At 50.4% G+C, this 13913-nt stretch overlaps 1 protein-coding gene across 2 annotated transcripts in view; it reads right to left on the minus strand.

Annotated features, from left to right (window-relative positions):
- LOC138261667 (uncharacterized) overlaps nt 1–13913 on the minus strand; it is a 247701-nt gene that overhangs the window by 49846 nt on the left and 183942 nt on the right. The window contains exon 3 of one of the 2 annotated variants that reach the window (XM_069210898.1): nt 12942–13029. The exons of the other annotated variant lie outside the window; for it this stretch is intronic. Coding sequence (XP_069066999.1) covers nt 12942–13029 — 88 coding nt within the window. The remainder of the gene's footprint in view (nt 1–12941; nt 13030–13913) is intronic. 2 annotated transcript variants of the gene reach the window in all.

Consider the following 13913-nt stretch of genomic DNA (forward strand, 5'->3'; position numbering starts at 1 on the left):
CCACTGCGGTGGCGAATATCCGTTCCACATATTATGACGCATATACACCAATCCAACAGAATACTGCCACGAACACAAATCCGCCAGCCCAAAGGTCAGTGTTGAACTGTCAGTACCAACACCCATACCGTTACGCCAACAAAACAACGCCCACCACATCATGACGCACAAATCACCACGGCGGACATTCAACGGCGGTAAACCATTGGCAGTACGCACCGGCGCGCTCAGAATGGACACCCAAATACTAAACCACACAACATTGGCTAATACCAAAAACACACATCTGACACAGATACACACACCACATCCACCCACCCACAGCACTATAAAACACACACCCACATCACCCACAAACCTTTACGAATACAAATTATTGTCACCAGACTGACATCAAGACCACTGAGACAACTAGATACATACACCCATACATCCCTCACGCACCCCACTACGCACACACAATCACAGTACCCAACACCCACACACTTACACACACCACACAACACCCATGTCCCCACAAAGGCACCCCCGTTTCACAGATGAGGAGTTGCGGGTCATGGTGGAGGAAATAGTCAGGGTGGAGCCAAAGCTGTTTGGAGCACAGGTACAGCAAATATCCATTGCCAGGAAGATGGAGCTATGGCGGAGAATCGTGGACAGGTTGAACGACGTGGGACAGCATCCAAGAACAAGGGACATCAGGAAGCGGTGGAACGACCTACAGGGGAAGGTACGTTCCGTGGCAGCAAGGCACCAGCTCGCCATACAGAGGACAGGTGGTGGACCCCAACCTCCTTCCCCACAGCTCACAGCATGGGAGGAGCACGTCTTGGCATTACTGCATCTTGAGGGACTCACTGGAGTTGCCGGAGGACTGGACACTGGTGAGTCACCATTTACTACTTATCACCCCCATACCTGTAGGCCATCTCACACCCTCACCCTCACTTCCATCACTCCACTCCATCCCACACACTGCTCCTACACATAAGATTAACCCCAATGCCAAGCCCTGCATGCTATACCAAAGCAAGGACAGCCCTCCCAGCCCTGCATGGACACCCATCACCAAAGCAGCATAGGGGAACTAACAATCCCCCAATACATCACCATACACAACACACAATCAAAGGTGGCAGGGCAACAGCAATGATAGAGGGGAAGCTAGGGATGTACAATATGTCACAGGCATGAAGCAAAATACATCACTTACATCCCTGCAGGTTCCCCAGCAGATGTCAGCGGAGAGGAGGTGCCACGACAGTGCCAGTGGAGAAGTGTGGCACAATAGTTAGAGCGGCAGACCCTGATGCAGAGATCTGGCCCGGGACCAGGGTTCAATTCCCACCTCGGCAGGTCTTGGGCTCAATTCCCTTGGACCAGATAATTCTCGCCTCGGTGCCTAATCTAATTAATGGGTCCCACTCTGTAACTCTGGGCAATAGCTTACTTAATCTCCACAACAGTCCTCACAGCACTTGGATGCCTGGCTTCACCCTGAGGCTGTCCAGGAGTGGGTGCCTCACAGGGAAAAGCCAGGAGGGGTTCCACAGCAGTATGCATGCAGCGCCTTGAGACCCTAATGGGTGAGTAGTGTGCTATACAAGTGCAAAGTTTTCACTACTATCCAGTCCCCCAACAGAAGATGACCCCAGTGATGACAGTAACTCTTGACTTCTGGATCTGTATCAACAACCTGGCCCATCAGGGACCACTGGACAGTTGGTCACCCCAGCCCACTCTCAGTCCCCCATCAGTTCCCAACACCACAGCACTCACCCAGCGTCCCCACACCTCTGTCCCCAGGACATGTCAATCAGCAGTGTGCCCACCTGTACAGGGACCCCAGGCCACACCTCGCCCCCAAGACAATCAGGGGCCTGGGGTCAGTGGCAGTGGGCATACCGTTCAGGGGACAGCGGAACAGGGACACTGGGAGGACCGCTGTGCGCCGGGGGAGGACAGGCCCAGGGAACCAACTCTCCAGGAGGCACTCACCAAGATCCTGGGGGCCTAGCAACAATCCCAGGACACAATGGGCCAGATCCTTGACAACATGCAGGAGAACAAGCGGCTGCAGGAGGAACACCATCAGGAGATGAGGGAGGACTTGCAGGTCCTCAACACCACCATGATCTCCATAGCAGGGGTGCTGGCAGACATGGTCAACATCATGAGCGAATCAACAGCACAGCAGCAGGCCCCTAGCTAGTCTATTAACCAGCACTCCACTTCCGCTGCAGCTAGTGGACAGGGGGCCTCACCACAGGACCCACAGGCCACCAGCACCCCTCCCCCTGCAGAAGGTGAACCACCCGTAAACTTTCTCTGCGACCCCGACAGAAGCCAGAGACACTTGCCAAGATCAAGACCACCGCCAGGAAATGAGACTCTCCCGATTGTTCCCATTGTGTCCCACTCTGCCACCGTGTCCACTTTGAACTGCCTTTGCTCTCCTTCCTAAGGCCCCATAGACACTGCACCTGTGCTACAAACAGACTGTAACAATACCCTGGACCTTCGTCTACCATCACCCCAGTCCATTGCACTTTTCCCTCAATTTTATTACACTACAATAAACACACTTGAACACAACTGGACTGATAGTATTTTATGTGTTGAGAATGTGCATTTAGGGAAACAGTCAAATGATCTGAACACTGGGATAGCATACAATTAATGACCTGTAACTATCTGTAGTAATCACATCAGGGTACTGTTGTCATACCACCAACATCTGTAAAATGACAAGCCATAGGTGACAGTAAGTTGATATGCAGAGGAAGTGAATGCCAACATGCTACAGTCACACAGATAAAATCAATAGTTAGAGCAATGATCAGTTCCACTGTCTCACCTGTGTGTCATTGGAAGTGTTGACGTATAACTGATGTCCTGTTGTCCACATCCTCATTCTCTGCCTCCTCATTTTGACTGTCCTCAGGGTCCACTGCTGCTACAGTGGCATCTCCAGTCTCCTCCTCCTGCAGAAAAGGCACATGTCGTCTGAGGGCCAGGTTGTGCAACATGCAGCATGCCACTACTATCTGGCAGACCTTCCTGATTGCACAGGGATCCACCTGTCAGATGGAGGCACCTGAACCTGGCCTTGAGGAGGCCAAAGGTCCTTTAAATTATTCTTCTGGTTCGCCCATGTGCCTCATTATAACGGTTCTCTGCTCCTGTCCTGGCATTCCTCACAGGGGTCAAGATCCACGATAGGTTTGGGTAGCCAGAGTCACCTGCAAGTATTGAGGGACAAACATTAGCCTTACACAATACTATGGGGATAACACCGGAAGGCATACACTGACATACAGTAGGTGGGGACTCTGGCTTACCTATTAGCCACACCCTGTGCCTCTGTAGTTGGGCCATCACATTTGGAATGCTGCTATTCCTAAGGAAAAAGGCGTCATGAACCGACCCAGGATACTTGCCAGTGATGTGGGAGATGTACTGGTCCACCAGGCACACCATTTGCACATTCAGTGAGTGGAAACTCTTCCGATTCATGAACACCTGTTCATTCTGGCAGGGGCACAAACGCAATATGTGTACAGTCAATCGCCCCAGTAATATTGGGGATATGCCCCATTGCATAGAATCCTGCCTTCACAGTAGCCAAATCCTCCACCTGGGGGAAAGCAATGTAGCTGCACTTGTGTTTCACCAAGGCAGACAATACCCGCCAGCACGATTGAGAACATTGGCTGTGACATTCCTGCTGCCAAGCCCACTGTAATTTGGAAAGAACCAGTTGCCAGGAAATGGAGCACTGATAGCACTTGCACAAAGGGGGAATCCCAGTGGGATGACGGATAGCTGATACCAGGTCAGGCTCCAATTGGTCACACAGCTCTGTGATTGTGGCCCTGTCCAGTCTATAGGTGACGATAATGTGCCTGTCCTCCAGTGTAGCCAAGTCCATAAGGGGTCTGTACATGAGGTCTGTCTCCTCCTCCTGTTCATCCGCAGCAGTAGGTATCTAAGGGACACAAGAGTGAGTAGGCTGTCACAATTTGAACAATGGACCCACCACCTCAGTGTACATACAGCATTAATGTGATGGGACAGTGGGAATGGCAATGTATGTGCAATTCTAGGCAATGACGCAGTTATGGATAATCTGATCGTTGTCCACCACCATGAAATGGCGACCGCTTGTCCTGTATCTTGGGACAGGTGGAAGTGAGGTAACTCCGCCGACGTTGGGCGTCGTGGCGGAAGGTGGTCTTGCACCGCCGTGCAATTCCACATTGGCTAATATGGGGCTCTATGGAGTACAGTGGCCAATGGGGATCAGCGCCGGCGGTGACTGTGTACACTGCCATGGACGTGACCACCATTTTCTATCTAAATCCTCACTTGTTTCCTGATTTTCCACAGGACAACACCTACACTGCGTGTGCTGCTGTGACCTGTGTCTGGAACCTACCATGGCCCTTGTGACCGGGGGAAGGGCCCCTGCCTTCACTTCGATGAAGTTGGAGCGACTGGCGGATGGGGTCCTACTCCCGTATGGACTGCTGTATGGGCCTCCAGACCAACAGGTGAGTACACCTTGGGCACGATGCATGTGGGAAGGATGCATGGAGATGTGTGTGCAAGCATCATATCATCGGGGGAATGTCTGGTGGTAGTGTACATGGTGGGCGCCGGGCGATGTGTGAGCCAATGGAGATGGAAACGGGATTGGTGGGCCATACGTGTGACAGGCTGGATTGTATGTGTAATGGGGTCCTCCCGTCTGTATCACCTCTGCAGGTCAGCGCTAAACAAAAGAAGGGATTGTGGTGTGCTATTGCCAAGGACGTGCAGACCCTGGGGGCCTACAGCAGGCGAAGCACCCACTGCCGGAAAAGGTGGGAGGACCTGAGACGCGGGTTACGGAAGAACGCGGAGGCCCAGCTGGGGCTGGCCTCCCAACAAGGAAGAGGTGCCCATCTGAACCTGACCCCCCCTGATGGCCCGCATACTGGCGGTGGCCTACCCACATCTGGATGGGCGCTTGAGGGCATCACAGCAGCCACAAGGGGGTGAGTACAGTGGGCGTTACAACAATAATTGGTAGGTGGCATGGGATCCGGGTGGTGGGTGTGAGTTAGTGGGTGCCCCTTAATGCCAGGTCCAACATTGCAGTGTGATCCAGCTCAAGGGTAATGGATGTATAGCAAATTCAGGTAACCTAACTAGGTTGGATTCCATGTCAGACAGGGCTTAGTGGATTCCAGAAGGGGTGAAGTTGGCGGTGGTTGGCCCTCATCTTGCTGTGGCATCTAGCCAATTCAATGCCTGTGCAATGCATAGTGCTCAATCCTGATGCCTGTGTAGGACGGTGCTGTGTATGCCAACTATGGTATTGATGCTGTAATTGACCAAGTGCACCCTTTCTCTCCCTCCCCCCTTTCTCCTTCTGTCATCCTGTTCATGCGTGCATTAGCATCATCTGGCGGCGGAGGAGAGGCACCTGTGACAGAGGGAGCTGCATCCCACACGACCCAGGAGGCAGAGTCCACCGACGCCAAGGGAACCAGTGGGACGGAGGGCGAGGGGAGCGCCACAGCGGAGACAGGAGGTGACAACACTGACTCAGATACCTCCTCCGATGGAAACTCCCTGGTGGTGGTGGACACCTCTGTAACCACCCCAGCTGTAGGTACAGCCGCCATCCCCGTACCAGCACCACCCTCCCAGTAGCCCCTGAGCGAGTTCCCTTTGCCCGCTCAACCAGGAGGGTGGGCATCTCCTTCGCCCCAGGCATATCAGGTCCTGCCCCAGTGAGCCCTGCTGCCCTGAGTGAGGAGGCTATTGACATCCTGAGATCCATCTCTGTAAGGCAGTCAACCATAGTGAATGCCATCCATGGGCTGGCATCCCAGATGCATCAATGCAATGCATTCCTGGAGGTCATCCACAGTGGATTGGCAGCCCAACAGAGATCGTTTCAGGCTCTAGCCTCCTCTCTGATGGCAGACATTGTCCCTGTTCCTACCGTTCCCCCTCCAACTACCACTTCCCAGTCCCAGTCTCCTCAACCCCAACCCATCCCAGGCACACATACAGACAAGCATGCACACAAGACATCACACAAGAGTGGCACAGTCAAACAGAGGCACCACACTTCAGTCCAAAAGCATTCACGCAAACACCACACAGTTGCACACACAACCACATCCACTGCCTCCATTGTCTCCCCCTCCTCCTCCTCCACCTCCCTCACAGTCATGTCCACACTCACACCTGCATGCACTGATTCAACATCCACCACCAGCATCACCACACCAAGCAGCACACACACCTCACTAGCAGACACCTCCACAACATCCATCTACGCATCCCGTGTCCTCTCCAACCCTGTCTGTCTCCCCCCTCCTAAAGGACAAAAATGCAGGCAGTCAGACACCCAACAGCCATCCACCTCACATCAGCACACTGCCCATGCACCTGCACACACGTCCAGCAGACGTACTCCTCCAACAACCATTCCCTCAACTTCCACTTCCATCACTCCTCCCTCATCCCACCCCACTGTCCCTAAGAAGCTTTTCCTTGCCCAACTTGACCTATTTCCTCCCCTTCTCCCCTAGTCCTGCCCGTAAGAGCAGGGTCCTAAAGATGCAGCCCAGCACCTCAGCCAAACAGTCCACGGGGACAGTGGAGGCACCTCCTAGTCGTGGAGGCAAGACAGTGAAGGTTCCCACTCCACCAGCCAGGAAGGGGAGGGTTCCCACTCCACCAGCCATGAAAGGGGAAGGATCCCACTCCACCAGCCAGGAAGGGGAAGGATCCCACTCCACCAGCCAGGAAGGGGAAGGATCCCACTCCACCAGCCAGGATGTGGACGGATCCTACTCCACCTGCCAGGAAGGGGAAGGATCCCACTCCACCAGCCAGGAAAAGGAAAGAAGCCCTCAACTCCTGCTTACAAAGGGAAGAAGCCCTCACCTCCAGCTGAGACACAGCAGCCCTTGCCTCCAACAGAGGCTGCCCAGGAGACCCCTTCTCCTGCTGAGACACAGCAGCCCTCCTCTCCAGCAGAGGCTGTCAGGGTACCAACACTACCACCACTAGTTGTCACGGGGCCCTCATCCCCTGCTGAGACACAGCAGCCCTCACCTCCAGCAGAGGCTGGCAGGGTACCAACACCACCAGTGGGCATGGGGCCCTCATCCCCTGCTGAGACACAGCAGCCCTTGCCTCCAGCAGAGGCTGCCCAGGAGGCACCCTCCCCAGCTGAGACACAGCAGCCCTCACCTTCTGCAGAGGCTGCCCAGGAGGCACCTTCCCCAGCTGAGACACAGCAGCCCTCACCTCCAGCAGAGACAATGCAGCCCTCACCTCCAGCAGAGGGCATGTAGACCACCTGCCAGGGACTGCTGTACAAGGAGCCCCCTCCAGAGCCTGTGGGCAAGTACCCCTCCTGAGAGACTGTGACCTTGCACTCCCCAGCAATGAGTAATGGGCATGGAGCCCCCTCCAGAACCAGTGGGCAAGTACCCCACCTGAGAGACTGTGACCTTGCACTCCCCAGCAATGAGTAATGGGCATGGAGCCCCCTCCAGAACCAGTGGACAAGTACACCACCTGAGAGACTGTGACCTTGCACTCTGCAGCAATGGGTAATGTGCATGAAGCCCCCTCCAGAACCAGTGGGCAAGTACCCCACCTGGGAGACTGCGACCTTGCACTCCCCAGCAATGAGTAATGGGCATGAAGTGCTCTCCAGAACCAGTGGGCAAGTACCCCAACTGAGAAACTGTGACCTTGCACTCCCCAGCAGTGAGTAATGGGCATGGAGCCTCCTCCAGAACCAGTGGGCAAGTTCCTGACTTCAGCTGAGGTCCCCCCACCCACCCTTCTCCCTGAGGTGCCTGCCCACTCCCAAAATTATGCCCCTGCACAGTTCTGTGCGGATGTTGTCAGTAAACAAGTTGGGCCTTGGACTGTGCCCTGTGGCCATGTAGGCCCTTTGTACTTTGGACTGGGCATTGGCCCTTTCTGGACAATTGTACATATCTCTTTGTTGTCCAACTGGTTCATTTGGTGGCTGTTCCCATTTGATACATTCTCGGTACTGCCTTACTGTTGTCCGTGCATTATTATGACGTATGTCCTGTGCCATTGTTTTTCATCTGCAGCTGGTTGTGTGTATGGTGTGTGTGTGTCTGGTGTGTGTTGTGTGGGTGTGTGTCACTATCCTTTTCCTCCCTCCCTCCCTTGTGTGCTAGGCAGCTGTACTCACCATCGTTGTCTTCGTCGGCGTTGGTGTTGGTGTTCCAGGTGGAGCATGACGTATAAGAGCATTGGGCATGGCGGCATTGATCTCTGTGTCCCTGATGGTGAGTCTTTCATCTTGTGTGATGTGTTTCCGCCTGGCTTTTGATGGCGTTGGTCCTGCCCCGTAAATCCTGGCTGATTGCAGTATCATGGTATGTTGGGCGGTACCTTGTCTTCCACCTGGCTGTTGGTGCCTACCATTGTGCTGCGTGGTGTTAACGCCCTGGCGGATGGTGTGGTACTTTGACTGTCTATGGGAGTTCTCACCGCCATGGTCTTAATTTGGCAGTAATTGCCACCAGCCTGTTGGCAGTATTACCACCACTTTAACTGTCACCGCCAATGTCATAATGGCCACCTAAATCTTTGGGTTCTCTCATACATCTGGAGATCCTCTCACACAGGGCACAATGTACCTTTATAATTCTGGGAAACGCTAACTGTGCAATATCAACGAAGAGGAGAAAATCCCTGCTCATTAAAGTCAACTGCAAGTTGGATGACCTGGCCACATCAGAGGCAGGTTCAATTGCTCAAGGTGCTCTTTTTGGGGAGCAGTTCTTAAAATAACTGGGGAAGTCCCAAACTTCGATTAAACAAATGTTTGACCAGAACACTTTTGGGGGGGCCAGGAGAGGTAGAGGATGCTCCCCTGGCTTTTTCCTCAATCAAGTTCCTCTACAAGGCCAGGGATCCAAGAGCCAGCAAGTCTGGAGGTTTCTTTCCCTACTGTGGAGCTGGCAGAGGTTGCGAGGGTACAGGGTTCTCTGGAGGTGTGCAGAGCTTCACAGGAAGCTACTTCGGTACTCCTAATTCCCCCTCTCACGTATGGGTTGGAGCAAGAATGGCACAACTAATACAAAAATGGAAGGAGTTTTGCAGGATGCTTGGGTTCTGCAGTTGGTTTCTGGATTCCGGACTGAGTTCTACAGACCACCAAAGCATTACCAGAGACCGATGTCAATTACATTCTCACAAGTGGAATCCAAAATTATAGATCAGGGGAGTGACAAGTCTCCTCCAAAAAGGTGCCATATCCAGATCAAGGTTACACCGAAGAGGCTTCCTGGGTAACCTCCTTCTGGTAGAGAAAAAGGGCAAGGGACACTGTCCAGTAAAAAACCTCAGTGAGCTCAAGGAGTGACTAGTATTCCTTCACTTCTAGAGGGAATGGATATACCTACTCAGGGACTTACTCAGATCTCTGGACTGGATGATGGGTCTTAACCTCAAGGACTCTTACCTGTTGGTCTCCATTTTACCCCCACCACTGCAGGTTCTTATAGTTCCTACAGTTCAGCCAGATGCCCAAGCTCACATTTCTTCCCTGTGGCCTATCCTCTGCATTGTGGTGCTTTACTACGTTTTTAAGACTGGTAATGGAGTTCCTCAGCGCTGACTCATCATCTACGTAGATGACGTCCTCATCATGGACCAATCAATACAGAGGTTAAACCTGCATCTATGGACAATGATAAATCTCCTACACGACCTGGAATTCATAATTAATGGGGAGTAGTCGCAACTTCAACCAGCCCAACAACTGACATTATTGGGCTTAGTGATCGACTCGGTCAAAGAGGCACTGAAGCTTCCAAACAAGAATGAGAACAGCATCAGGAAACAGCCAAGAAAATCACTCAGCAAACCCAATATCTCTTTACAATATCTAGCCCGCCTGGTGGGACTCCTTTCCTCATCGATATAGGTGATTTTCCTAGGCCCTACAGGAGGAATTTGGCTCGAAGAAGACTTAGCTCTACACACCAACTGCCTCAAACTCTGGCAGAAGCTTTCACAGTGAAATACTGTACTGTAGAAATGACAGGACTCCGCACTTAGTTAACTGGAAGTTTCTTGATGAAAGCAGCAGTAACTTCTTGCTGAACTTCAGTCCACCTTTCAACAATCACAACAGCCTAACCAACACTTGAGAACCCACACATCACTATGGCAACTGGCTAGCTCAGACACCACACTTGTCCCCCTTAATTACTGTAGCTAGAACAAAAAGCAATAACAAAACAAATGGCATTTTACATTAAAACTGCATCTAAATTATTAAATATTTTTCAACACTACTGCACCCATTTACAAATGAATCAATAAAGTTAACATTTTCTCCCCACAATGAAGTCTCCAAGATTCTTAGGGACAACAGTTACCCTTCCAGACTGGGTGGTAATACTGGACTGGGCCTGGATTGTATTACTGGACTTGGTGATGGTCAACTTCACCGGTGTGTTAACATCTCTGCATCCATCCCCAGGAACTTCCCTTCTAGAACATATCTCTAGTACTGCTTCACTCAAATTTGCACTATATACAAAAACATTATTGTTACAGGCGTACTATTGTCATTCCTATTAAGTTTTTCATTAATTACAACAATTAATATAACCCTCTTTGTCATTTTCCTCCTGCAACCACAAATTAGGGTTAACTGCAGCATTATTGTCCTTGGTGAACGGCTATCTTCACCTTAGCACTCTGAACGGACTGTATCCAGTTAAGGTAGGGATAATCCTATAAGCCAAAACTAGTTTCCACAGTTTCTTCTCCCAGTCCATTCCCAAATTTATGGCAGCCTGAACACTCTTCGTTATCACCCGATGAGGCGTTCCACAGTACCATATCCTTCCGGGTGATATACATAGTTGTTTGGCTTTGATACTAATACTAACTAGGAATTCTTTTAACTTCTCAGCTGTAAATTAAAGACCATTGTCACTCAACAGGGATTTTGGGATATGTTTCTCTAAAGAAAAGCCTTTCAAGGAAAGAAACAACCAAAGTGGAGTTAACCTTGGTTTGAATATCGATCATAGACTACTCAGAATACGTGCAAAAAATAAGGTACACTGTTCCAAATGAAGCAAAAAAATAAAAAAATAAAAATAAAGGCAGAAAAACACACAGAGCGTCAAGTGTCTCAGGTACAAGTGAATTCAGAAGCAAGGGCCCTCATGTTTCATCATTGGGCTTGCTCCACGTCAGACCAGCACTGCAATGACTGACGGGACCCTTGAACACACATGTAGAGTGAAAGGGAAATAATGGTCCCTCACTCTATGCAACAAGGCGAAAAACTACACTGACTTTAACCACTATGGAAAGTCAACACGTTTCACGCCTTGCCACGTCCAAATGGATCACCTGGCGCTTCATCAGGACTAAACACAATCTTCTCCAAAAGCTATTAGTGTGGAAGTACACTGTGTTCAATGACTATTGAACATATACAAGGAAGGAGGAGTAAGGGTTTACTCACATTAGTTCATGTCTATTAGAAAAACTGAAAAGTACCATCTTTAATTAAGGGCAGGGCTCCATGAGAAACACATGCCTACAGTCACTCGGTGTTTAGTAGCACCGTCATTATTCAGATTCAGGACCTTGTCGGGGGCCACGTTCCCAAAATGCAGGAAGGGTACGCAGTCACTGGGAGAAGAAGGAAGACACTCAGAATACATGCCTAAGGGCCTGATTTAGATCTCAGTGGTAACAAGTCTGCTGCTACTTTTTTGACAGAAAACTTGTCCCCAGCTTGGCGGTCTGCCTGCCCAATTTAGATGTTGGCAGTCTAATAGACGAAAGACCACCTTAGCCCCACCGACTCCACCAAGGTGTCATTGGAAATAGTGTCTAGCGGCGGGATTCTACCCACCCATAACGCCATGCAGATTTGGATGTGCCTTACTTCCAGGCCAACTGTGGAGGTCCGACCTCCATATCGGAGTTGGCAGACTGGAGGGGGGTAGGGAAATGAGGTAAAATCATAATTTTTTTTTCCTGATTCCACTTCTATTTTTGATTGGACACAACTGGTCAACACTCTCTGTCGCTGCTGCCACTGGACCATGAGGAAAACACAACCCCCCGTCGCCGGGCTCGAAGTTAGGGAACCCACATAGCCTGTGTCCGTTGAGTGGCCCCTGCAAATGAGCTCAGGACCACTGCAGTCATATACATATCACAGTCATCTTTTTTTTAAATACTGTGACATGCATATGTCGGTTAAACAATTGTGTCCGACATGGATGGAGACACTCTGGTACAAGACACATCTCACACACATACACAACAGTCATTATTGGTGCCAATTTTCATTGCCAAATGAATGCTGGCACCACAATGACATTACAATAGCACTTGTTAAGTATGTCCATGTGTGCACATTGCAAGGGGACCTGTAATGTTATGCTGCTAGTTGTGTATGCAAGTCAGTACATGTATGTGTGTGAGATGGGATTGGCTTGTTGAGGTGAAGGGAGTTGGAGTGGGTGGTGTGGCTGTAACAGTATGTGTTTCACTTGCATATGTGTCTGATGTTGTGTATGCTGTATGTTGTGTAGCTGTGTGCAACATTCAGGTAGGGTTTGTGGTGTGATGGTCGTTGTGATGTGTAGCTCTGCATTTGTGTGAGTATTTTTGTGTAGATGAGTTTGTAGTTGTGTTGGTTGTAGTTGTTGTGTCGTGCTTAGGTGGAGTATCAACGTTGTGTGTATGTTGTGTCAAGGATGTATGGCAATGTGTGTTTTCGGCATGTGCGTGTTGTGTTGTGGTGGAATGGCAATGGATAATAGCTGTGTATGTGGTGTGTTGTGTTGTGTGCTGGACAGGTGGGCACATTTGGCCAAGGTAGTGTGTTTGTGACTTACCTCAATTCTGTAGCCACTGCCATTGTACGATATCCACTGGGTCCAGCGATGGCAACCCTCCGTCAAAAATCTGCCGGCAGGACACTGCCTGTAGGAATGCAACATATAAATATGGTCATTGGGAACCCGCCAGCCTGGCGGCTAGGAAAGGCACTCCATCATGGCAGTCAGCGACTCAGACGCAATACATCTATATACGGCGGGCAGTCCATCCACCTTCGCTCAGCTCAATAAACTCCTAGTGTTGCAGGTGTGGGCAGGCAAATGCAGCAGAGTCAAGCTCAATCTACTAAAATTGGACACAGATCTGGGGGTTTGGGTTTAGCGGACCTCAGATTGTATTACTTCGCCAGCCTTCTTCAGTATACTGCTCAGTGGTGTGCTGATGGCTGCAGGAAGCTGGCCTGGTGTGTGGTGAGCACCTATGGTGTTATCATCTCATACCAGGTCCAGGTATTCCTTATTAGTGAGGTGTAGACAGAGTCTAGGAAGCTAGGGCTCTCTAAAGGTAGCTGTGAATGAGCAGCCAAGACATATCTTGAGACATGCAAAGCTTATGCAATACCACTAAAGTCACATAGCACGTACACACATGAAAGAATCACACAGTGTTACAAAAATTAAGTTACTTTATTATGGTAACACAAATACTAAAATACTGTATAGGCAATATTCCACTAGGAGGTGAGTAAACACACTATTATATACACATTAGAAGTCAGTGATTAGCATAGAAAGCAATAGCAAATAGTAAAACAATAGAAAATAATGAAAGCCCTAGGGGGAGACCAAACCATATACTAAATAAGTGGAATGCGAAAGGCAGTCCTCCACCCAAGGAAATTCCAGCAAAAGCAGGGAACCAAGTCCAGTTTGAGTGTCCGGTTGGGGCAGGAGCCACTACCCACCCTTCTGGAGATGCATGACCAGGTCGACGGTGAAGACAAGGAGTCAGCTGTGCAGCACTGGAGA

This window comes from Pleurodeles waltl, chromosome 10, assembly GCF_031143425.1.
Source record: "Pleurodeles waltl isolate 20211129_DDA chromosome 10, aPleWal1.hap1.20221129, whole genome shotgun sequence".
In the NCBI taxonomy this organism is placed as follows: domain Eukaryota; kingdom Metazoa; phylum Chordata; class Amphibia; order Caudata; family Salamandridae; genus Pleurodeles; species Pleurodeles waltl.